Source organism: Elaeis guineensis, chromosome 2 (genome assembly GCF_000442705.2).
Source record: "Elaeis guineensis isolate ETL-2024a chromosome 2, EG11, whole genome shotgun sequence".
NCBI lineage: Eukaryota > Viridiplantae > Streptophyta > Magnoliopsida > Arecales > Arecaceae > Elaeis > Elaeis guineensis.
Window position 1 is genome coordinate 82516197 of NC_025994.2, and position 25445 is coordinate 82541641.

Here is a 25445-nt window from a genome sequence, read left to right on the forward strand (position 1 = left end):
ATGATGGTATTTATGTAATTTTATATATTTAGGAGGATATACATTAAAAAATTTATTAAAAAAATCAACCTCGACTGAGATTTGCTTGTAACATTGTCAATTTTTACTTGTTTAAGATCTCAACTTGATCAAGTTGAAAAATTGAATGACCATTTTGATATTTAAATTTTCATATTTTATTTTGATCTAATTATCATTATTGAGTTTATGACATCTATATATTCTTCATTATTTTTAAAATATTAAAATATATTGAATTTAAATTAATTATTGATGTTAAAATCAATGAAATGACTTTTAATGATTTATATATGATGAGTTGTTTATTTATTAAAGCAAGCATTTCACAAAGATAACGTGATTTCTTCTATAAAAATTGATATCAGTGTGGGATCATGAAACATAATAATATTAATTTTTTTATCATCCTTCCGACCAAGGGTAACTAAATTATTTTTACTATAATTAACTTCTTGCCATTTGAATATATACCCCAATTTTGTATAGTTTGTTGAGTATATATCCTTTTACATATATAATATTACATGAAAACCCTCATAAAATTATTATTTGTATATATATCCTTATAAAAAAAAAATTTGTATATTTACTGATAAAAATATTTCAATTATTTTAATTTAAAACCATTTATTTGTTGATTGTACTAAATGATATGGGTGTGTGTGTGTGTGTGTGTATATATATATATATATATATATATATATATATATATATATATATATATATATATATATATATATATGCAAAATAAATATTTATGAAAATATACATATAAATAACAACTTTATAAGAATGACCATGTAATTTCACATATTTAAGATATTATGCATGCAACAAACGCTATCATATTAGAGTTCTGGAGGCTACAAGAGACTCTCGTGTTACTTCTCTCTAATATTGTGATTGATAATCAACAAGGATGGATTACAAAGTACCTCTTGTATCCTAGCTCATTATTTTATAAAATTAAAAAAATATTTTGAGAACAAATCTGCTAAAAGATTTAAGAGTTCTAGCAAGTGATATTTTTGGAGAAAATATGTCCAAGAGATGGAAGTTTGAATCTTAAAGAGACTCGTGGAATTCATGAGGCTGGATGAGCGACATTGTGGAAGGTCTAACAGAGAGTTACGGGCTCAGTTTAGAGAGATACTCTAACAATAGTAAAATATTACAAACATTACAAGGCAATTAAGGCATGATATCATCCTAAGAACCATGAAAGCTTTCACAAGAGTTACCACCACATACAACTCTAAGATTAAAATTACTAAGATTAACCTCTATATTGCCACTTGGAATTCACTAAGAGCCCATTTTTTTGATGAATAAATATTATTAAAAAATTAACCAACTATTTTATTAATCAACTTATTCATATTCTTATACTTTTCATGATAGATAAATTATTTTTTTATAAATAATATTTATTTATAAAATAAAAAAAATAACCATCTAAAAAATGACTAAATCATTTTTCACCGACCAATAAAATAAATATTTAATTTTATTCTTATAATGTCTCATCTTCATTTTCAATACCTCCTTCATTCAACACCCAATAACTCAATCATCCATTTTCTCCTAACCTAAAAAAATATAAATAAATTTTAATAATTTATCCAATAAAATAATAATGCTAAACAGCATAAATAACAGATTTCGAAACCAACTTTTCATGTCAAAAAAAAATATGAATAAATTATTTTTCTACCTACATGTTATCCCTTATGACAACCCCCAATTTTTTTTTTTTTTCAAAACTCTCTCCTAAACATAAGGATTGAACTTCCTCAGAAGCCAACTACCATAAATTAAATTACCACTTATATTGCAACATGACCTGAGTTGCCATGCAGGCTCCAACAGCTCCTAAGAAAGTCCCTGTTAAAAAGGTTTCTCTCTCTTTTATCCTGCCACCGTCAGCCAAAGCTGGTTAGGAGTAACTTCGGGTGGTACCACGTGGACATCAACGATGAACGTTGCGTCTAACAAAGATGCAGTATACTGGATATGACAAAATGAACAACGCCGTACATTGTCTCTAAAAATGAAGAAGAAGAATACAGACAACGGTGATCAAACAAGCCTCGGAAACTTTCGGGCGGCAAATATCGTTGGCATTCCCATCCAGACCTGCTAAATATATCGACCATCCAGTGATATCTCACGAGGATCACAAAAAGACTCACAATTTAAAGACACAAGATGATATTGCAGGATTGGCTCCAACAGCATAACAAAAATGCTCCAAATAAGATACAGCGGACAGGCTCCGTTAATCACCTCTTCATCCACAACCTGAGCTAAATAGAACAGTCTGGTTCCATTTTAACAACCCCCATACCCCACCCAAGCGCAGAGGCAAAGCTACAGTATGCAGTATTGCATGAAAGACATATCAACGCGCCATGCTAGACCTTTCTTTTGCACAACCCTGAATGCTGTAGCAATGCAATCTTTAGCTTCGATGGAGAACTAATTCCATGTATATTAATCAACTAAAAGCATAAAAATCTATATACCCAAACCATGAACCATATTGAAAAGGCAATTATAGTTTTTTTCCTTGTGCACTAGTTGATTACTTGATGCAAAGCAGAAGAAATCTGCTCTTGATACAGATGATGGAATCTCGCTGATCTTGGTGGCCAGACAACTTACTTGCCTCCTTTATGCTGTGCTTGATAAGCCAAATGTCAATCCACTATTGTTCGAACTTCCCATGCATATTGGGTCCTTGGATAAACTCTCAGTCTACTGCCAAACGGTCAATTGAAAAGTTAGATGACTACAATTTGCAGCAAGGGAATCATGCATAGGATCAGACAGCATTGAGGGCTTCCACAAATAATTCATTTGCTCGTGAGGATCTACTAATATCAAAGAAGATATTCATTTGCTTGCGAGGATCTACTATAATAAAAGAAGATACTGTGTGTGTGCGTGCGTGTGTGGGTGAAAGAGTGAGAGAGAATTACCCAATTCCTGTACTTCTCAAACGCGATTCAACCTCAAAATAAGATTCCAAACTTTTAACACCCATGCAAAATTAGGGCTTTATATTCAAGCTCAAGCGTTCATTGTTTTCTGATGAGCAACCTGCATTTAACCAAAGAAAAATCTTAGGACTATAAAATTTTATTTCCCTTGAGCAGCTGATACAGGCAGTCATGCTATGCAGGTTAATGGAAATCATCCATATAGAATGTTGAAGCACAAGCAGGCAAACTTTTTTCATAAAATAAAATAATCTCTCCTTTTCATCCACACACACATGCGCACACCCCAAGAAAATAAACTCTGGTTCTAACATAAGGTTTCTTATGGCAAAATCCAGCTAAACACAGATGAATATGACCATAGATTATAGGGAATAATCACATATTTCCCATCAAAATTTTCCAATAAAGTTCATTTGTATTACACATTTTATAAACACACTATAATGAGGCAGCAAAAGCATGAAATTCATCAAATGACACCGACAATAAGTTATATATGACAATAGTAACAAAGCAAGAAATAGAAAGATGCTTTACATACACCATGGCATACCGACCCAGTTTCCCATCAACCACCCGGGATAAAGGGGCATAAAGCCCTTCATGAACTACCTACCCCCATGTTCAGGGCACAAAAAAACCCGATAAGGCACTTGTTCGGGGCATGCTAAGGGGTATGCAAAGAAGCAGCACTCCAAGAACTATACAGGCACATATTTAAAATAGAGAGAATCTAGTAATACCCCAACTTTAACAAATCAGAGGATCATTTCTTTTAATTGGACAAGTATCATCACTCAAGTACAAAACAACCCATCACTTTAAAATTGCAATGCACATAAGCAGCACCACCATATATACAAAACAAGCCTGCATAAGAAACATCTGAAGTAACAAGCACATACCGAAGTTGACATTTTCAGCAACTCTCTTATAGCCATTGTGGCATAGGAAGAAGCTGGCAGAGTAAATCCTAATTTTAGAGCCAACTTGGATGGTTGAGCATCAGAGCTGCAAACGGACTCAACTTGTAACGACCCACCATCACTTCCATCCTTAGCCACATGGTTACTTACTGAACCCTGTGATTCAAAATCATTACTTTGGCCTCCTGGGTTCCCATTGGCAAGCAGTTCTTCCTTGATTAGATCAGCAGGTTTTTTTTTATGTATGACATCCAGATCAGTCTCTGCCAAGGGAACATTGTCATCTGTGTATGATAACAATTCCCTGTCCACAGAAGGATAAATACTTCAATCTTTCTCTACAAGTAACAAATTATAGACAAAAACTATATGCATCCAGGGAAGAGGAGAAAAGAAAAGAAAAAAAGCAAAGGGTTCAAATTAGATATGCATACCATACATAATCAATCGGGCGCTGGAATACCCGCCTGTAACCTCCCCTCATATTAGTAATCGAAAATTCCCTATAGTTGGAGCAAGCAATATCAATGGTTGCAACAAATATTACGAGTATAAATATAACAGCAAAAAGCGGATACATCAACCATGCATGCATGATCTGTATGAATAATCAAAAGACATACAAAAGTGAAACATCGTATTGCTTACTAGATATACGACACAGGCTACAGCAACTTACTTGGCATTGTGTACACTCTCTGTCAAGCTGACACCGTCCTGGGTTATTCAAAAAGAAAAAATCAGCAAGGGCATCACAAAGAAAAACTCCAACCTTTCGGGCAATTGGAGTTGGCTACATGGACTCAATTTCACCATTGATTTCAATCCAAAGAAACGGAAAGTGTCTCCTGATCAAGGTTTAGATTTGCATCTTTTGAGCATGCTTTGTCCCCCCTTTAACATAGTGAGTTATTTATTTTGTTTTGTATCGTTCCAAAGAAATGGGTTAATTTTTTTTTTAAAAAAAAGGTAGAGTAAAAGACAATGAGAAAAGATCTAAAGAAAAACTGTAAAAATATAAGAACTTGTACTGGGAATGGTCTGACACAATATTGATGAAAAATAAAAGCTATGAATACAATGACTAAGTTTTATAATCTCAGGACTCATTTAGTTCGTGGGAAGAACTTTTCTTTTCTGAAAAGTTATTTCCTCGGAATAGGATTTTAGCATGTTTAGTTGACCATGGGAAAGTAACTTATTGCAGAATAACTTATATTTGATTGAGCACCCTTTTTTCTGAAAAAAAATATGTAAAATACCTATTATACCCTTAGCAGATATAAGGCCATACTTTTTTGCTTCTAAATTTTATATAAATATAAATATTATATTTATATTAATATAAATATATTATTATTATATTATAATTATAACATTAAACCATAATAATTTATTGTGTTAATATAATACTAATCTATAATACTATTATATTAATATAATATTAATATTTTAATATAATAAATTTATTAATATAGATATAAATATTATATTATATTAATATTAATAAAAATATTATATTAGTGTAAATATTAAAATAATATTATAATATTATAATATTAATATCAATATTAATATTAACATTATGTTCATATAAATATTAGGATAATATTAGTATAACATTATATCACTATTCAATATTTCATTCTATCCATTGATATTTTGCAAAATCTTAGTCATAGATCTTAAAAGAATATTTTGGGAAAAAAAATTACCACCACTCTCCATCCCATGGGAAGTGCCCAAACCCACCTCCTCCATGGATTTTCATTTTCCATGAAATGTGAAAAATGACTTCTCATGAAAAGAGTATTTTCCATTCTCTCTCCTTTTAAAACTCCAACCAAACAAGAGACCCCCTCTCCACTTCTCAGGAACTGCCTCTTACCCCCTCCACTTTTTGTCAACCAAATAAGTCCTTAAGTATGAACATCAACAGTATCCTTGAGCAACAAGGATACTTGTGCTGAAATGAAAACATCAAAATGGAATTCAAAAAAAGGGAAAAACTAGTAGTAGATAACAAATTAAAGATAACTTATTAACTATCATCAGAACTAGCTGTTACTTGCATTTGCTTTCGATAAATTCCCATGAAACCAAAGTGGTTTTATGTGAAAACCTTCAATTAAACAACTGATTTAATGGAATGAAAGCACCAAAACATCTATTTTTTTTGGGTTGTTGAGCATGTGGATTTTGTTGATCATGATTCTCAACTTTATATGGCCTACCATGAAGTTTGTAATTTGTATCAGTAAGATTTGGAGTCAAATACTACCCATAAAATGTAGCTCAACTATATATAGCTACCACTTTTCAGATAACACATTCTTTTCCCAATGAAATTTCAAGACAGATATTAATCATTTCCTGCTACCTCTAGCCAGGCATTTGTTTGTCTCCCTTCCTTTTCAGCTTTTCGACGAAATTTCAAACCAGCAACCAATCATCTACTTCTAGCGAACCCTTTGTTTGTTTCCCTTTCTTTTTCCTTCACCAATCTTATACAACATCCCACCAGGCATATATCTGAACTAAACTACAGGAAGCAAGGTCTACCCCTAGCTTTATCCACTATCTGCACCTCTTAATTTATAACTTAATCAAGCTACACGTCCATCTCAGAATTGTCTATAATACCTATCTGATGCTTTGCGCCCACCTTGTTGCCCAATGTTCTGATTCACATATGAACTTACAACTTGTACACCTCTATTCTATGACACAAAAAAATACAACCCTATCTTTTGCCTATTTACTTTTTCATAGCTAAGATTTTGAAATCCTCCTTGTTATGCCCTTAAGTTAGATTTTAATTGCATTTGTAAAACATTCCACTAACAGAGGTCTATAAAATTTCTGACCCACATGCCTCTCAAGAAATTTTGCATATAAAGTTGTGCATATATTTAGAAACATACCCCTACCTTTCATATACTTAATATTCGTCATTGTTATTTAAAAATTCAGTCTTGTTATTTTCTGTCCCCATCATCATGGTTTGATACAAAATTTAACCAAACCCCCAATTTCCACTCAAGGCAGTTTATCAAATTATTGGTTATGAATTTGACATGCATCATCCTTTCATCGAGGAACAATTCTGATAATCTGGGAAACCAATAGCTTTTGCAATCTAGAGACAAGTTCAAGATGGGATACCAATACCTATAACACTAATTCATAACACCTAGGAGACATTATATCGCAAATCCATTGCATGCATGGAAACCTAAAATATTTTATAATAAATCTATTGCATTCATGGAATGGAACAGGCACTTTATTCATTGATGATTTGAAAAAATAATTTCCATAATGGCTTTATTTTGATGTTTGACTGATATAGAATCCAGACCAGTAGTCTGACCTACCTGCTTAGTAACAACATAAAAGGCAGAAATTACACAGCAGTCCACATTTACTTGGCCGAAAGCTAGAGGCAATTCACAGAGAAGAACGTATGCCCTCTCTAATGAACAAGTACATATTAATCCCACCTCTCATGGGACATAGTCCGCACATAATTCTGATCCTCTGTTGGTCAATGGCTAATACATGCTCTTTCTCAGTCATAGATAAGGGAAAGCTCCTAAACTAATTTCCTCACTCATGCATCAGAATATATTTGTGAGAATGAGATAAAACTATGTTTTAAAGGTTCTCTTGTGAGAACATGAAGCCACATCTCATTTTTATCGTAATTAAACAAGACTATTATAGTGATATCCTCATTATCATTGTAATTAAACAAGACTATTATTGTACATGTTCTATGTAAATGACATTGGCATCATTTATATTTCTACATACCAATATTAAATAGGGCAATTGAGAATGACAGACTGGATTAGTATGTTAGGGAATATCATTAGCAATTCTTTTTCAAAATATTGATGAACAAAGTCATTTGTTCTTGCATGTGATGTCTATGTAAAGTAGTAATTTACTCAAAACATATCTTTGAATTTGTTGTCAGATAGAGATGCTATGGGATAGCACAATGGAACATATATTTTTTATGCTTAGATTTGGAACTGATAGTTATGGGAAGATATTTTTGTGGTAGCTAGTTGGTGGGTGTAGAGAGGAGATTGGACTATTGGGCATTTCTTCATGAAATCTCACAAGAAGGACAAAAAGACATTTAAAAAAGAAATCTATATAAGCAAAAGATGTGGGTATTTTCTAAATATTAGAAACAGAAACGTATATATATGCAAAATCAACAAAGACATTATAGTCAAGACAGTGATTTATAGACATGTTAGAAGGAAAATGCAATGGCTTATAAAATCTAACTCGGGAATAAGTTAGGATTTCAAATTTTGACTAAAAATAAATAGGCAACAGATAGGGATATATTTCTAGATGTCAAAGAATAGAGACACATCTAATGAAAATATCTTGAAAAATCTTCAAAGTGACAAGTATGTCAAACGCATAACATTATTCTACTTCATCCACCCTACTCTAATTCTAACAGGAATATCCTCCCATCTCTTCATGAAGTTGTAGAAATCTACTATCTTGTCTCTCCATTCTTACTAGATGCTTATTTGGTTCAGCTAAATTTTTTTTACCCATATCTTCCTTCAAGACCTTTGATAACATCCACCTTTACCCATGCATCATTGACATTGATTTATATAAAAGACATGCTCCAGAGGGCTTCGTCTTGAATAGTAGCTTGTGCAACTATGACATGTAAAAGAACATTAACACAAGCAGATTCAATGTGTGCTATTCACGAGCAAGCTTCCGATTTTTTGGTCTAAAACTTGTGACTCATCACTAGAACGAATTCCTTGTCATGTCGGAAACCACTGGTCATCATGAAAATTTAGGTAGCATCTAGCAAACATCAACAGAGAAAATAGATACATTAGACAACTCTTCTGGGATGATGCATTTTCAAAATTAAATCTTCAAGGCCTACTAGTGATGTCCGCTCCTTTCTTTTCTTTCATGGAAGTGCATCACTAGAACAAAAAAGATGAGGCCTAATGATTATGATTTCCTAATCAGCATAAATCCTTCCTTGCACTCGAAGCTTTCTTCGGTAGATCTATTCTATCTTTGGACCAGCTGATCCAAAATATATATATATATATATATATATTAAACTTATTGAGGTCGCTTATGGCCTTCTAAACAGTACCCAAGTCCACTCAACAAACTATTGTAGCATTAAAAAACACCTTATGCCCATTAAAAATGTTTCTTGGCATTTCATATGATCAGAAACAAACATCAGTTGGTACACCCTGGTTGGATTGAGAAACATGGACAGAAAAGACAAGAAAGAGAACAGAGAAAGTTAGAATCCCTGGTTTGGCAAGGAGAAAATAGAATGATAAGTGAGCTGCTCTTGTTTAGCTAGGAATTTCGTGAGGAGGGAACAGAAGACAGAAAGTCGAAACCCTCCATTTGGATAGTAAAGTTAGGAGAGAAGATAACTGAGGAAATTTATCTCCAGGCCCCCTTTTTAAATCTCTCGGAAAGTGGAGAGCTACAAAGAGAAAAGGATTTTCCTTTCTTTTCTTCTCTTCTCTGGGGTCCAAGGTTCTCCTCTTCCTTTATTGGGTCCAAGGTTCTCTTCTCTTCCTTGGTCCTCTTTTCTCCAGTTTCCCTTCTTTTCATTCCTCCCATGCATGTCCAAACAGAGCGACAGCATCAGTCACTTCACTTGGTTACGATGTATGGTTCCAAAAGCTAAAAAAAACCCACAGCTATATTGAAGTCCTCTTCTTAATCCATGCAACTACATGAGAACAAAACATACCTTGAGATATGCAAGTCAGTCATGTTCATTCATGGATTTCACAATCAACAAGTTCTATTCCATTTCAAAATGGGTTTTTTTATATAGTATATGCTCATCCAATAGTTTCATTCAGGTCATTTCCTTTCTTGCTACAAGCTTCATCAAATTTTCTCTTCTCAGGCCAGACCTTCTCCTTTTGACTGAAACCCAACTACTATCATCCTTAAAGGAAGTTGTTTTAGGCCTTTCCTATGAGCATTTGCAGATGTACCCTGCTCGCTGCAAAAAACCCTCACCACATTCAATTAAATTTGTCTTATCAGATGTGTCATAATTATAGTGTTGAATGAATGCAAAGACAATAATCAGATTCTGGCATAAGTCTACATGTCTGATTCAGCACTATGAAAAAGAAGATATGGAGCACAGGAAAAAATAATTTAAATGAATTAATATAGTCATTTTTTTAATTAAAATTATGACAGAAAATATTAAAAGATATTTTTTGTTAAGGTGATTCAATATACTAGTTTTTCATCCAAACTCCAAAATTAGCTCAAGGAAACATGAAACATGACATTTTGCCAAGTTATTTAATAATATATATCATTAAGCAAGCTCTAAAAACTATAGCACACTCCCAATGTCACTGCTGCTAGAGAAAATTTGTGCTGCTATTGTCGAGGAAAACTTCCTGCTATGAGCTTTTCACAAAAAATAATGGCAGATACTATATGCAACTAAAGATGAATAGCATCCCCACATGAAACCTATAAAGCGAAAGTAATATTCCATTAGTTATAAAGAAAGTTTGGTTAAAGGCATGTGATTATAGCTTTTTTCACCATCATCCACCAAAGTCCACAATCTTCATTATTTTTACAGAATATCATACTATCATATCCCAATCAATTATATTATCACAGTCAATTAGTTGTTCAAAATCATTTGCATAGAGGCACTTGTTGCAAAAATGAGTTCATACCCAGATTAGCGTACAACATACTTCCAGCATTCTTGATATAGCCAACCAAAACATACCTCTCGCCATAGGATAAGGTAAATTGCACCGCTCATTATCATTATGACTGAATGCAGAATCAGTTACATGGTAATTAAAAAAAAATAAGGCAAAAAAAAAAAAGCAAATGATAAAAAAGTTATTAACAGGATGTGAACTGAAAATTTTATACAGATCCAAATCCGGAGACAATTGATATATTAAAAATGTAAGTGCAACTAATAAACTGAAAGATTAACTTCGGAAAGGTTTGACTCGCCTTCTTTGCCATATCGTGATACACATCAGCAATGTCATTTGCTGGATAGAAAATTCTTGAACTGAAAATAAGAGAAAAACAGAATTATGTTCAATCCTCAGCCAAAATTTACATGAAGTAAAAATGTTCATTACCCAGGCAAAGGCAGCACAACATCTTCAAATGTATATATTCCTTTAAGAAGATCTTCAGAATCAACAGTCTGTTACAAGACAATGTATAGATTGATCTGAGTAAAAGGAACTCTGCACTGTATTCCTTCATCAATGGTGACTGAAAGTCAGATATGTGATAAAGAGCTCAAGAAACTCATGTTATGAGAGAACACATACATGCATGGTCTGTCATACCGCCCCATACTATCCCGTATGGACAGTACCATACCATACCAGTATGCTGTCTCATACCATACCGACACTCAATATGTTGTCTCATACCGTACCAACACTGTAATACATTGATATCCGTACGGGATTTGGTACCAAGACGACGAACCTTGTATACATGTATACATGCAAAAATATTCTATTGAATGAAGATATATATTAATGTGTAAATCATGGTTGCTAGCAAGTTGAGTCATGACAGTGGTAGAAAATGCTGCATAAAAGGACCTTAAAAATCTTAGTAAAAATTCACCTTCACAGACTCAACATTTTCTTCAGGAATTGCTTGGCAGTTATATGGATCATTGCAATCATCTTCAGGTTCAGAAATGTCAACAGCATCTACTTCCCTAGCAGAACTTTCTTTACAAAAGACCAAATCTCCTAGTATAACCTGTGAAATCCCTGTTATATATGATAAATATCAACAAAGAAGGAAATCAATACCCTGAAATACAGCATTTTGTTAAGATTCAGCAGTTGCAAGTTTAGTGTCACTAAAGCATATCCTTTATAGAGGAGACACTAACTGGAACGAAATTTTTTCCAATCCTTTCAATGTGCTCTTTTATAATGTCAAATATTTTAGGTCATTAAACAATACGTATATCCTTTTTGTTCATAGGTTTTGCTCACTTATGTAGCAACATTTATGAGCCCTGAAGTATTCTTCAAATGTCTTCATCTCAAGGCAAATCAGACAGTCCTCAAACAATAATCACAGATAAGTCTTACATCATTACAGAATGTTTGAGGGAAGGAAGGGCCAAGAACGTACCGTACTTTTGGACCCTCCTGCTAGCTGCATGGTTCCACAAGTAACTTTGGTAACTATGCACATACCTATAAAAGAAAAATAATTGCAAAAGAAACAATTAAAGTAATAACCAAAACTTATTAAAAAGTGCACCAAAAAAACCTTCAGCAATACATTTCGTTACATGTCCTTTTTATGCACTCAATTTCATAAGTAGATGACAATACGAAGATAACAATAGACAGGTAAACAATGATACACAATACTGTACAGACCACAAAATAGGACGGCTCATGGCCTAGATATGGTGTTTAGCCTGAACTAGCACAAACAAGTCCTTATCGGTCTGAACCACCTGGAGCTACTTGGTTCTGAGCAATTCACCGGCTAAGGGCCCCACAACAATTTGGGGCCTTAATAATTGGGGAAGAAAAGGCTTGACGCATTTTTCTCCTTTTATTTCAAGGTCCAGGGAGAAAGAAAGGGAGAAAATGAAACAGGTGAGAAGGAAGCTTGATCCAGGTGTTATCCTCTTTCTTTTTCCTTTTTTTCTTGTTACCTCCCATAAATGGGCAGAAATTAAGAAATCATGAAAAAATCATGCCAAATTTTGTATTTTGCATGAATTCATGACATGTCATAAATCTTAGTCAAATATATACAATGGTATAACTTTTAACTTTATATTTATTCTATTTCTAAATAAAAATATGTTTTTGCATAACAAATAATAAAAAATAAAGGGGATGTTAGATTCCAAAAATTAGCACCATGCTTGGGGTCTAGAATGATATCTGTTGTCCTTTTCGGAAAGCAAATTGATTAATTTTTTGCATATGAATTTCTTTTCAAATAAAAGCCCAACTTTAAATTATATTATTTTTAAACATCAAAAACAAATAAAACCCTATTTCCCACTAAAAACTAAACAAAGAAAGCTTAAAAACCTTGAATATTTTTTTTAAAAAAAAAAGATATGGATTGGTATAGTTTGGTACATGCCCTACCATGTTGGTCTCCTACCAGTATGCAGTGTGGTACCCAGACTGCAAACCTTGTAAAGATTGTGCCTTAAGAAAGCAGCTTATTCTTTTCCATTCAGAAAAAGCTATTTAAATTAAGGATAAAGGTCAATCTTCTTTGCATTTCAAAATGTCAAAAAACTACATGAAAATACCAACAATATGCCTTCAATAAGTAGTGTCGATGACCAAATATGTCAAAATACAAACAATTAATTGAGAAAAAAGAGTTAACTCCTTGAAGGTCTTTCAAGGAGACACTTAGTGCAATGTTCTTTTGTCACACACTCTTTTGACAATGACATCTAATCATTTACTATTTGCAGAACAATTTCTGTGCCCAAAGCAAACGAACTGACACTTAGACATATAGGTGCAAAACAATTGATGGTAGTCCACTTGAAATAAATCTAAGTTGGAGAGGAATAGGGGGTCTTCTCTTTTTCATGAGAAAGAAAAAGAGGAGAGAGTTTCGCACTAATAACTACCTAGTCCGAATTTTTGGTTGCAACACACAAGAATTTAAACTAAAGCAAAAGCATCTAGTCATTAAGCAAACAGGGGAACTAAAGATTACAAGAAAAGTATAGTAAAATTGGGCAGCATAAGATTTCTAAGTGGATTGACAGACTACATCAAAAAGCAAAAAAAAGGCGGAATCTAATATAGGTTTAGTTTTCTACTTAACGAACGAAGGAAGAAACAGAAATGAAAAAATTTATGCGAGAAGAATAATATGTGTGTGTGTGTGTGTGGAGCAAGAGAGAGAGTAGTATATGTAGGTGATGTTCCATGTTGCCATACTAATATCCTCCTTATTTTAGTCTTTCAGTTCCTATTTAACTCAAGAAAGATAAAAGAAGATGAGTTGGTCAAGGTTAGTATAACCGTGCCATACCAAGCTGTTCGAGGTATCCCATACTAGACAAGTTGATTACCGGCATTTTAGTTTTTCAATTTCATCCGACACCTTTTCTTTTTTTATTATATAAATAGCGGCCTATGAGAGCTGCCCTCTAGGTCTCCCTCTCTCTCAATTCATCTCTCTCAATTCTTCTCTAGGTCTCCCTCTCTCTCAATTCTTCTCTCCGTGATCTCTCTCTCAGCAATCCACATTGATCAATGCCTATGCCTCTCCCTCAATTGATGATTTGGACAGTCTCTCCCTTGATCAATACCAACACCCACACCCTCGGTCGATGCTGATGCTGATGCCTCCCCTTCAGTACACCTCTCTCACTCTCTCTCTCTCTCTCCCTCCCTCCCTCTCCCTCTGATTGTTCTCCTCCTTCTAGGATTAGGGTTAGGGTTTCTCCCTCTCTCCCCCCTCCTCTCATCCCGATCTTTCACCTCCGATACACCTCAACTCATACAGTACATAGTGGTACCGTGCCGAACCAATCACCAGCCCATACGAGCCCCTATACCGATCCAACAGACTTGAGTATCAACAAACCTGGAGTTGGACACTCAAGTTTGTCAACTGACGTGCACTAATGCATAGCATAAGTTAAACACTGATATTTATATTGTACAGCTAGTACCATTCAAAAATATATAGGGAATAAATACCTAGGAACTTATTGCCTAATATGCCCTGGCATTTAGGGCACCCATCTCACCTATGTATAGCACAAACTCTAAGCATCAAGGCAATCAAACCCCAAGGAGAGATTGCCTGAGTGTCTAGGTATCTTCCATGGAATGTAATATGTTTAGCTCAAGACATATGCATAGATGAGTATTTGCCATTGCATAATATTTCATTGTATCTGAGGAAGCCATCCTTGTCTCACAACAATGAATCTAAGGATGCAGAGACTTTAAAAGATAATGGCATGAACAACACACGATATGAAATATTAAATAAGTATCAATTTGATTTCTAGGCAGATTTATTTTTTGCTTCCCAAAATCAATATGAAATTTCTGAAGTATCAACCTAAATCAACATAATCAAAATATCCATCAATAAAACAATTAACTTCTTGAACATCTTCAAAGACAAGAGTCATGCAATCATTTGTGCTTCACCAAAACTAGAAGAGTTGAAAGAAATTAAAGTGGCAATATGATAAATGAAAGCTCAGGAGGCATTATGCTGGTAGTATGCTATAGACCATCACATATATAATGTGGCACATGAGAGAAACCACTTTTGCTAAATGCTAATATTCATTTTTCAAAAAAATAGAAAACAAAATTTATTTTATATAGCATTACAGGAAATTGGGAGTCATAAAATATCAATTATGAATTCACTAGGGAAAATGTGTTATTTGCATGAACTTCTGAAATGAACACATACATCATTCTCAGTGTTCTGGGTATAGCCTTCAGTGCCTGCAGATAGTTACCAGGGCATTTCTTTAAGCATTGAAGCTGACAAGGGGAAAAAACACTATGAGTTACACATTAGAAGAGAACAAAAGAATAGCATGTATAGATTATCAAAAAAATTCTTTATGTTGGCAGCCTATAACTACTAAACAACAAACATGGAGCTCTTTTGCAAAAAAATGATTGCCTATGGAACATAAGCTGAAGACTTCATATGACATTTCATTTGTTACTAACATATCACAAGCAGGATACAACTCGTGCTTATATGCAGGTCATAAAATAGATAAGAATATTAAGAATCCCACTTTCTTTAGATTTATTTTGACATAAAAATGAAATATGCATGACACATCTAAATAAAGAATTAGGAAACTCTGTAAGTAGACAACAGGCCCAAGAGGAGAGCAAAGAGGAAATATGAATACAGTAGCTCATTGGTAGACAGAAGAAGAGAATCGGAGGATGTGATCAGAGACTGTCATAGGCAGGTCATTAAAGAGTAAATTGTAGGCTAACTTGAGGATATGAATATCCCAGAAGCATGGGACTAAGAGGTAGAAAACCGCATCAGCGGAAAGCACGCCCTCTAAAAAAAGCAAAGAGGAAATACATAAGTACAGTAACTAATCAGTAGCGAGCAGCAGAGGATGTGATCAGAGACTCACATGGCAGGCTTTTAAATGGCAAACTGTAGGCTTAAAATCAAGCTAAGTCAGGGACATGGATATCCCAAAGGTAAGGGACTAATAATGAGTAATACAAATAATGGACTTGTCAAAACCCAACAAAGTACACCACCTACGATTTCAAAACTACAAAAACTTGATTAAATTAAACCATAATGAACTCCTAAACCCATATATGCACTGCACTCCAAAAAATAACTTAAACAAAATGTAGAAGAACAAAAAATCATTCCAACACTGAATTTTTGCTCATGATTGATCTAGGAATTTTTTTTTATGCATAACTACTTAGTACAATTAGGTTATCTTTATTTAGACACATGTACAAATGCGTAAGCTTGCTTGGGACATCAGTTAGAAAACAATTAACTGACTGGCAATTGCAATTCTTCAGTTTTTTTGACGCTATGCCGAATGCTTCTGCCATATGAAACTCATCCTCCAGCTTGATCCTAGACTTGCTTGATCATCCTTTTAACCATTGCAGAACAATATATCAACAGTATTATGGTGTAGCAGGAGGAGCCTTGGTCGTCTTGATGATTACTCATAATTCAAGGACCTCCAAACCTTTGTAAGATTTGCTGCATAATATTGTATTTTATCAGATGGCTGCAGCTTCAGGCACATTCTCTGAAGAACATTTCCTTCATATTCTCTTACTAAAGGTGCCTATCCTCTTGAGACAACCAGCAGCCACTAAAACTATACATCAGACAGCTCCCTGTCTGCTCTAATCTCCAACACAATTTCCAGATCTTGTGGAGCTTCATCGTGGAATACTGGGTTTTTCAGGGAGTTTGAGATTATTAAGAAATATGAAATTTTCATGCTGTCTATAAGCTCTAAGGAGAAAAAATAGAAAGCAATGTCACACCTTTTTAGGATCTGCAACCAACAGAAATGGTTGCTTAGGTATTGGAAGTGACAGACTGAGGAAGATACTTCAAACATTGAGATCATCTTTTAACACTTCTGATATAGCAATAACTTCGCTTTCATTCCTCTAAACACAACTTTCTGAAATGATTAGATTTTAGATGCTTCTGCTTTGAATGAATGCTTGGGATAGACCAAAAAGAAAAAAGAAAGGGGAGCACCACTTGGGTACTGCTACTGGTGAATTGCAAGATGGAATCACGATAACAGCCATCCATCTAACACAACCCCAAATCTTCATCTTGGTTCTAATCTCTCAGTCCTATTTGGGTTGTACAGCTACATTCTTCCCTAGCAATTTAATATTTCTTAAATAAGTTCACAGCATAACAAGCTTTAGATATAAAATATGATGACAGAGAACAATAAGAGATCGTAGTGCATAGCAGTGGTAGTAGGAGTAGAAGTAGTAGCAGGCGAAGAAGAAGAAGAAGAAAGGACAGAAAAGTAGAATCCACCACTTGGAGTAATTAATCTACCTCCTTGCCTGAAATGGACAACTAGAGAATTCTCATGTTGGTTTGAATCACAACAAACTAATCTTAAGTGGAATGCTGTACCATGCCAAAACGGCCGGTACACCCTGTACCGAGCCGAACCGGTGGGGAACCGACACGGTTCGGTCGGTTCAAACGATATACCGACGGAGGAGAGAGGGAAAGAGAGAAAGTGAGAAAGAGAGAGAGAGGAGGAGAGGGAGAGAGGCAGGAGCTGCTGGAGGCCGACGGTGGCCTGCCGCGGCCATCGGAGGGCCGCGAAAGCATCCGTGACTTGTCGGTTCGCTTGATAGGGCTTTGAAACGAGCGACAAAGAGAGAGAGAAGGAAGGAGATCACCGAAGATGGGAGCAGGCAGCGTCATGGTCGCGAATGCGGACTTCGCCAAGGCCGGGGGAGGGGGGTGGCGGAAGTGGCGCAGGAACAGGGGCTGTCGCCCCTGTTCACACGACCCCCTTTTTTAAAAACGAAGATCAACAGTAAAGCCGACAAATCATTTGCCGACTTCACTGTTGAAAATTTTTTTTAAAAAAAATAAAATCAATGAAGCCGGCAAACCATTTTCCATCTTCATTTAAGTTTCGATTTTTTAAAAAAAAAATCGTGAAACAAAGACATCTCCCCTATTTCATGCTTGCGGCACCGCACGTGTGGACTGCACCGTCCGACTGTCCCGCCCCCTCCTTCCCCTCCCTCCTTTTCTTTCTTCCTCCCTCTCTCTCTATTTCTCTCTCTTTCTCTTTTTCTTCTCCCGATTTGGGTCCGATGCCTTCGTTGGTTCGTTGGCGGTTCAGTACGATACGGAACCATACCGAACCGTATCGCTTGCTGACCAAAACGGCTGTCGGTACCAAGACGGTAACATTTTCTACATATTTAAAATAAGCTAAAAGCAACTAGGTGCACCTCTTATGCAAAAAGAATCCAGATCGAGTCAAAAGAGAGTAAATCTAAAAATTCCTCAAAAAAAAAAGATTTGGCACGCAACCACCTAAACTAAATAATTGATGCATGCTGAAAAACCTATACATGATGATGTCTTTATTGTTTTTTTTTTAAATCACATAATCATAAGAAAAGGGCATCTTAGCGCACGAGGCTTCTGCAATTGCAAGCTCTAAAGAGAGTCAGATGCATGCAGCCTTATGCCTAAGTAGGGAAGAGGATTTTTGTGTCCCAAACCCCTAACCTCCACGTCACAATGGAGCAAACTTACCATTGCTCCAAGGCACAACACCTCTTAATCATGTAATTCATAACAGAGAAAATTCTTTTACTCCAAATTTTCATAGTTTGCATTTTCAAAAAGATCTCAACAAAAGGCAAATGGATGGCATGCTGGTCGAATTCTTGCATCTTTGGTTCAGCTGTCATGCATTAAAAAAATCCAACTCTATTCTTAGAATAATCTCAGAATAAGCAAGGTTTTAGTTACACTAATATCCTCAGATTTTGTTTCTTTCCCGGTATTCGTAATTTACTTCATGAAAAAATTGCACATTTTCCTGTAGAATTTTCATTTTTCCTGTGACTTGGTTGACCACATACAACCATTTTGGAACATAGTATCACTTACTAGTTGTATCCTATGTCACAGTAATTTACTCATAGTGGAAGTCCAGGCATTAGCTAGATGAAACTAAGAATTCATAGGGTGGCTTAGCTGTTGACATTGGGCATATACATGACATGAACTGCCACACATGACCTATCATGGTTTAGGACTTGGAGGTTCATTGTTCCCTTGCATACATCAGATAGCTAACACAGGCTTTACTTTGAGGGCAAATATCTAACCAGAAAATAGACTGTCCAATAATTTTCAAAGAAGCATAACAATAAGGTCGCTTTTTTGACATACCCACAAACTACAAAACACACAAAGGAAGGGGAAAAAATTAATCATGAATCCCTTTAACATGTAACTCAACAATGGCTACCAAGAATTTCAAAGACCTAAAAATATAGAAATTCAATTTTAATTCCATCTAACCACTAGATAATAAATAGAAATAATGATAGCAAGGTAAATATTAAATTGTGGCAAGTAATAAATGGGTCCCAAAGGACAAACTTATTCATGCAATAGCAATCTATATTCTATAGAAAAAACTTACAATAGCCCTCTCAGCAACCAAATGGCGAGGCAACTTCTTTAGTGTCAAATCAATATCACCATGTTCCTTATAAGACACCCGAGCCTCCCTTATGATAGAATGTTGTTTGAATAAAACTAAGTTATGAAGAAACAAGATATTTAGTAACAAGAGTGCATCTGAGTTATATGAGTTTTTAAATACGAGGAATATATTTTAAGGATATCTCCTTCTCTTGGATCAAGAATCAGATTTGCAGCACTCTTCCACTCTCCTCGAAGCAGTGCTGCTCCAATAAGATGGGTTGGTACTGAACCACTTCCAAAACGCTGATACAATTCCAGAATTAGTCAGCTCAACAGAAAACAGAAATCAAAAAATGAACATTTTAAATGAAAAGCTTGTAGAGAATTTAATGTACAGTTCACTTTTAACATGTAAAACTTACCTGTAAACCATAATAATTTATAAACCCATTCCTTCCCAAGCCATTGGCAGCTTCTTTTATGACATCTTCAGAATCTGCAACAACACCTCTAGGCCGATATGTAGCACATTAGATATATGTCAAACATTTTTATAAAAAAAGCCCTTGAAGGACTATCTATGCCAACAGCATATCAACTTGTACAACACAAAAAGTACCTCAAAGTAATAGTGAAGCGATTTCCAAATAACCGACCAAGAACAAGCCCTTCCCTCACATAACTAGATGAAAATAATCATCTTTACAATGTCAATTTGTTATGTTGCTGTAACAGTTATAAGAAAAAGAACGAACATAAACAAGATGCATAGCTCTTACCAAAAGTCTCCTACTTTAATGCCAAACAATCTGCTGTTCAGAGCAGCTAACCTTTTTGCATGCTGCTTGAATATGGTAACCTAACAGAAATAGAAAATTTTCTTTCAGAATGTTCAACCAAATGAAAAATGAAATGGAAATCAAGGAATCCCAACAACATAAGTATATAATGCTGGCACCTTTATAAACATTTTTTTTTAAAAAAAAAAAAAAAGAACAGTTGTTTTTCAAAGTCATTAAAGGAGCAAAAAAGAATCCCAAGCCTGAAAATATCCACCTTTCTCCAACCTGAAGATTCATCATTATTATCTCATAAATAGTTATCATATCCTAAATTCTTAAGGGTCATTATTAGAACACATGCCTTTATTATCATTCCAGAAGCAAAGTTATTTCGTGCCATGCACATCACCTTCTTTTTGTCATGTAGCTGATGACTAAGTTAACATGAAACAAAAACAAATATAACCATAATGAAAAAGTTTCATCACATGTAATAGGGTGAGACTCATGAATTGTTCACCATTTGTTCTTGTTAAGGATAAACTTATGCACCAAAACAAGCTTTTTCCAATCCTTTCAGTTAATACCCATCCAAAATTTTATTGGTTTCGCCTTCTCTACCCTTCCTTTTAATCAGAAATTGATTCCTCACATCTTGATAGTGTTTGAGTTTTCACTATGCATGCCCATACTATATAATTCAATTCCATCATTACCCTTCTTTAATTGGAGTAACTCCTAGCTTCCACTGATGTATTTGCATATAGCCATATTCTACCTAGCTTGGACAGCAGCCGCTTCAAATTCAATTCTCGTATCTACAATATTCATCTGATGTGCTTGAGCCCCTCTTTATGCATCTTGGTGAATATGACATTAGCAGATTTATTATTTACTTTGAGATTGCTGATCTGCATAGGTTATCCCAATTATAAAAAAAATTTAAAAAAAAAAAGTTTGCCTGCCTATCTATTTAGTACAGGGATATAGAAAATGGCAGAGGAAGGCAGCAATCGCAATTGCCCTCCGGAGCATCAACCACTCACTAGTTCTATAGATATCTCCTCATCCCAATTTATTAGTATATACAATAATTCAAATGGAGCAAAGCAACTACACTAGCAAATCTTTGAGCCATCAACTTCAATTGAAAATATGTTCACCATTTTTCCCAATGAAGTTGCATATCATCTCATGAAGTCATGAACCACATTGACTTTCCTGATTATCAGTTCATTTTCTTTTCTCCAGGATTCCAATTAACAATTCATTATAAATCTACCCTAAGCTTGTCTAGTCAATAAAAAAATTAATATTATCTGTGAATAACTTAACTATCATACCTCCAAAACATTAGCAACAAGTGCATTCCTAAACAAATTTGATTATATAATGACTCGTTTGGTTTGCAGGAATTGGAAGGGGAGAAGTGTGATTCATGGGAAGTAGAAAAATCTCTCTTATTTGGTTGGAGTTTTCAAAAAAGATAGAATGGAAAAAAAGCCTTCCCATGGGAAATAAAATTCCCATGTTTCATAGGAAAGAAAAACCCATGGGAGACGTAGGTTTTTGGAATTACCATGGGATGGAAATTGGGGTCCCATTTTTTCCCAAAATTATATTATAGTGATATAAATATTAATATGATATTATATTAAAATTAATTATATTAATATTATTTTATATTTATGTAAATATAATATTTTTTTTTATTTTGATATAATATTTATATTAATATTAATATATTATGCTAATGTTGTCTTGATATTTATATTAATATAATATTTATATTACTATATGTTAACATCTATATTAGTAAATATTATATTATAGTATTATATTATATTATTAATATAATATTTATATTAATATGTATATTAATAAATAGTAATATTGATATTAATATCATATTAATATTTATGTTTATAAAATATTTTATTACTATATATTAATATTATAGTAATACAATATTAATATATATTAGCCTATATTAATATGATAAATTGTTATGATCTAACATTATATTATATTATATTTATATTATTATAAATATTATATTAGTATTTGTATAAAGTTTGAGAGCAAAAAGGTTCAGTGTTATATATATTTAGGATACAATAAATATTTTACATAGTTTTCTCAAAAAGGTAAATACTCAACTAAACATAAACCACTCAAGAATAAAATATTTTCCCATAGTCAACCAAATATGCCAAAACTATTTTCCCAAGAATCATAGTCCCAGGAACCAACTTCCCAAGAATAATATTCCAGAGAAAAAAAAAAACTCCTCCCGCGGACCAAACTAGTCCTAAGAGTATGAATACAATAATAAGGCTATGCAACAGAGCTACAAATTCATTTGTGTCACTTGTACTGCCATAGGTGGATGTTCAGTTCTCTCACTCAATTACTTATGACATTTGATAGTGCTCTTTCATTTAAGATATCCATTAATACACATTACATTCCTGGTCATCATATGAACTGTGACATGCTCTGATATTCTTTCTCGAAGGCAACATAAACTGTGTCTAGATTCTTATGTTTTTTGCTTTCCTTTTCCCTCAGTTGTCCAAGCAAGAAAATAGCCTCCATGATTAGACTTAATAGTACAAATCCAAGCAAACTATGGATAATTGGGAATAAATTGTCATAACAAAAGGTGGAGATAGCAGAAACATTGCGAACCTATTCAGAAAGCGTCTCTTGTTTCCTAACCACTTACTCAAGTATATACATACATACATATATATATATATATATATATATATATATATAAAGACCTGTTGTATACATTTCTACACCTATCTAAAGAAAAGCAGCATCTGATATCTATTCATGTTATGGAAGTCAAAGAAAATTAAATCATCCTGCTACAGATACAAAGTTTCGGTGGACAGTATATGCATATGTCTTTATTAAGCTCGTGAATATTTACAGGTTAAGGTGTCCCAGAAAAACTTGCAGTAACAATGATGGAACCATCTGGCTCACTCATGATACACCAATTCAATAGACATCTCTCCTTTACAGTAAGACCAGGTAGTAGTATGCTCAGACCATCCGCAACACAAATCATGTGTCAAGTGCAACTAGGGTGGCACAGTTACAAGCAAGTGGAGATAAATTTGTGCAAGGATCAAAGCATAATTTCATCATTAAATGGATTCAGTCAAGAGCAATCTGACAACAAATCAAGCGAAATGATGGTACCCTTTGAGTTGATATGGAGCGTTTATCTTTCGTACCAGCAAACCCAAAAGACCGTTGCTGTCAAATATTACAGTCACCAATTAATATATAAAAAATGGTGTCAAATATTCTTTTTGACAAAAATAAAGGAAAACAAAGGACCAGTTAAGATGGGATGAAAAGGGTAGTGTACCTGAATACCTAGCATCTTGCCAATAACTCCTAAAGCCTCTTGGGTGTCCTTGTTCTCCTTATAAAGATGAAACCTGAAAAACACATGGAAAGATAATAGAGTTTATATATATTATGTGTGTGTAAATCTCAACAAAAAAGAAATATCAGATGAAGCCAAAAAATACAATTAGTATCGTAAATCAAAGGAGCAACAGCATTATTTATATTACAAAGTCAAACCCATTGAACTTTATAATCATCTGAAAGCCTAAAAGAGCTCTTTAACACCAATGCAGCATTATCTACCCCCAATATAATCAGAAGGCTCAAAATTACAAAACTGCCACCACAGAATCACTCTAAATGAAGAAAACCCATATAATGGACCAGCAAAACACGAATGGATATTGACCTTAGAAACTTGCCAAGATTCTCAGGCCAGTTGTCCGAGCCTCTGCTATCGAAGGGCATGTCATCTTTCAAATCCGAAGCACCAATATCTTTCCTCTTCTTCCCTCTCCTGCTACCACCTCCGCCCTGCACTGAGCAGAATCTCACCCTAACGCATTTCGAAGCCCCTTCCGATCCTTCGACGGTATCCGTGACAAAGAACTTGAAATTCTTCTTGAAGAAGTTATGAACTTCCTAATATTGCTTCAAGATTAGAAATTTGAATCTTTCGAAGAGGAAAACGAACATGAATTCAAGGATCAAACTTCTGAAACTAACCGCACGATGAGACTTCTCAGAATCTGGAGAAAGAACAACTGGTGCGATGTCACCTTCTGCGCTGGACGAGATCTTTTCAAGAAGTCCTTTCAGTGCTTCGGCATCGTGGTCACCACAAAGGGATCGAAATGATTCAACCGTGCTAAAGTAATCTTTACCACTCATTGGAGGATTCTCTTCTTCTTTCACTTCCGTGCACTGAATAACCGGATAAACACAAGAAAAATCCCCCATTGGTAGGGAACAATGAGAAAGATGAAATTTTTATCACGTTTAAGAACAAAAGATATAGATTTTACTTCGGGGGGGAGATCGAAGGAGCTGAGATGAACGATCTTCTCATCAAGATCCACCTCATTAACGATGAAATCCGAGTATCTATTCCAAGAAAAAAGAAAGAGATCAGAAGAGACGGACATGGAGAGTCTAGGGTTTGAGACACCCGCGAGCACCGAATCGATTAGAGGGGAGACACCTCTGCTTCAAGACGCCACGGAAGCCGGGGACCGAGGAGACGTAGCAGGAGATGCCGACGTCGGGCTCGTCGAGGGATTTCGCCATGGCTAGGGTTTCGGAGGGTTTTGGAGGGCGCTGGGGTTTTAAAGATAGGAAGAGGGAGGAGAGCGCGGCGAGAGCTGGAGGAGGGCTTAGGAGCGCGCTTGCTCGCATGGGCGACACCGCACGTGCGAGTGGGAGACAAAATTTTAGGCACGGGACGGTTTATAAAAATAAAAAAGATTGGGTGGGTCCTATGCAGACCAGGTGGTCGAGGGCCCATATTTGGTTCTCTCCAGAGCACCGACAAGCCTATT

General features: G+C 34.8%; 1 protein-coding gene across 3 annotated transcripts; it reads right to left on the reverse strand.

Annotated features, from left to right (window-relative positions):
* Positions 1-2215: 2215 nt before the first annotated feature.
* LOC105057402 (uncharacterized) lies at positions 2216-25315 on the reverse strand. 3 transcript variants are annotated; one of them, XM_073251958.1, is made up of 22 exons: positions 25109-25315; positions 24933-25011; positions 24634-24831; positions 24317-24549; positions 23924-23996; positions 23752-23808; positions 20533-20612; positions 20373-20435; positions 20176-20263; positions 19953-20056; positions 19749-19851; positions 15476-15549; positions 12167-12231; positions 11642-11793; positions 11137-11204; positions 11003-11063; positions 4632-4669; positions 4387-4455; positions 3932-4256; positions 3003-3123; positions 2610-2781; positions 2216-2465 (listed from the first exon to the last, which is right to left on the reverse strand). In XM_073251958.1, exons 1-20 carry the CDS (start codon positions 25300-25302, stop codon positions 3094-3096), a joined length of 2154 nt encoding a protein of 717 aa, XP_073108059.1. In that variant the 5' UTR covers positions 25303-25315; the 3' UTR covers positions 2216-2465; positions 2610-2781; positions 3003-3093. The 3 variants fall into 3 exon arrangements, with proteins under 3 accessions (XP_073108059.1, XP_073108060.1, XP_073108058.1); XM_073251959.1 differs by having other exon boundaries at positions 2216-2778; XM_073251957.1 differs by having other exon boundaries at positions 2216-2781.
* Between the last annotated feature and the right edge of the window lie 130 nt (positions 25316-25445).